This window comes from Pygoscelis adeliae, unplaced genomic scaffold, assembly GCF_000699105.1.
Source record: "Pygoscelis adeliae isolate BGI_AS28 unplaced genomic scaffold, ASM69910v1 Scaffold75, whole genome shotgun sequence".
Classification (NCBI taxonomy): Eukaryota; Metazoa; Chordata; class Aves; order Sphenisciformes; family Spheniscidae; genus Pygoscelis; species Pygoscelis adeliae.
This window is the reverse complement of record NW_008824772.1, coordinates 5,307,653-5,309,339: the sequence shown is the minus strand read 5'-3', so window position 1 is coordinate 5,309,339 and position 1,687 is coordinate 5,307,653. Positions and strand designations below refer to the sequence as shown.

At 63.1% G+C, this 1,687-nt stretch overlaps 1 protein-coding gene across 1 annotated transcript in view; it reads left to right on the top strand.

Moving 5' to 3' along the window:
* Positions 1-6: 6 nt before the first annotated feature.
* The window catches only part of FADS6 (fatty acid desaturase 6), a 4,858-nt gene continuing 3,177 nt past the window's right edge, over positions 7-1,687 (top strand). Inside the window, exons 1-4 of the mRNA XM_009323748.1 lie at positions 7-148; positions 847-850; positions 919-1,085; positions 1,585-1,687. The exon at positions 1,585-1,687 is cut by the window's right edge and continues 72 nt beyond it. Coding sequence (XP_009322023.1) covers positions 41-148; positions 847-850; positions 919-1,085; positions 1,585-1,687 — 382 coding nt within the window. The 5' untranslated portion in view covers positions 7-40. The remainder of the gene's footprint in view (positions 149-846; positions 851-918; positions 1,086-1,584) is intronic.

Genomic DNA, 1,687 nt, shown 5'->3' with positions numbered 1-1,687 from the left:
GCGAGAGGGGCGGGAGCCGTGGCAGCGCGAGGAAGCCCTGATGGGCGAGCTCTCAGAGCTGGTGCAGAAGGTGGTGAAGAGCAGCAGCTGGTGGGAACGGCACGGCGTGGACATCGGCATCCTCACCTGCAGCTTCCTCCTGCTCCCGGCAGGAAACCCTGCTCAGCCCCCCCCAACCGCGACTGGGGGTCCCAGGGGGGTCTCACCTCCTCCTCGCAGCTTTTGCATCGGTCGTGCAACTTCATGTGCGCTGGAAGCCTATTAGCAGCCTATTAAGCCTGTAACAAAGCCACAATAACCCCTTCACCCCGTGCCGTGGGGCACCCTGACCCTGCTGGAAACCCGCAGCAGGTGACGGTGGCATCTGGGATACAGCCTGGGGTGAGGGGATGGTGCCCGGGCAGATGGGCACAGGGCAGAACGGGGAGCGACGTGCCGCATCTGCGCCCCGTGGCGGGACAGGGAAGCCCTGGAGGTTTTGGTGACGATGGCCGTGGCAGGTGCAGGGGCATGTGGGGGAGCACGGGGCTCCAGCGGCATGGTTGGAAAGCTGCAGCTGGCGCCTCCTCTTGTTTTTGAACTCCTGGGGAATGCTGAAATCCTGGCAGGCTCGTATTTGTTACCAGCGGGATCCCAGCGGGATGGGACACGGCACCAGCAGCACCCGGTGCCATCGCGGCTGGAAGCGGCCGAACCTTCGGCACGATGGTGAGCGTGGCTGGTCTGGCCGCGCAGGGCGGTGCGGAGGGAAGCTTTCCAGCTCGGGCAGTTTAAATACTTGTAACTACATCTGAAAAACAGGTTTAGGGCAGCGGCTGGCATGTTTGGGTGTAGCAACACCTCCAGCCCGGCTCGGAGGTGAGGAGGGCTGCAGCATGTGTGCGTGGCCGAGCTCCTGCCCGGCTGGTTTCTCTGCAGGGTTCCTGTGCCTGCGGTCAGCCCAGGCCATCCCTTTCCTGGCGGGTGTCCTCACCCTCGGTGTGGTGCATCACACCCTGACCGTGAAGGGCAGCCACCTGGCCAGCCACAATGCCTTGACTGAGTCCAAGTCCTGGGGCAAAGTGTGGGCCATCTTCTTCATCGAGGTGAGCGGGGCCACAGGGTTCGGGTGGCAGGCCCCCCAAAACCCCATCAGCACCATGCCAGCACCCCAAGCCCTTCAGGAACAGCCACCAGGGACCAAGACTTATCCAAAACCTTCCTGACCCACGTGCGAGAGAGTTAAACGAAAAATGATGCTACCCCGGGGAGCACCAGGAACATCCCTGCTTGTGGGGCTTTGCCTGGAGGCAGCGGGGAGGGGGGACAGCCCCTGTGACATGCTGGGCTGTGGGGTTTTGTGTCGGTCCCCTCGGCCACGGGGCTGCAGAGCAGGATAACGCGTTGCAGGGAGTGGTGGGAGTGGTTTTCAGTGCTTAATTCTTAAGTCCATTTCCAGACTGGTTTGGAGGCTGTGGGGTGCAGAGCATCTCCCCTGGGTGAGGTGCATCTCCCTGGGTGCCTCTCCCGCGAGCCCAAGCCAGGCGGTGCCCGACCCTGGCGCCGCGGCTGTGGACATCGCCTCCCCTTTCTCTTTCCTCCCAGCTCTGCTCAGCTTTCACAGCCGAGCAGGCCACCTACAACCACGTGAAGATCCACCACGGCTACACCAACGTCATCGGCCTGGGGGACTCCAGCACCTGGAAGG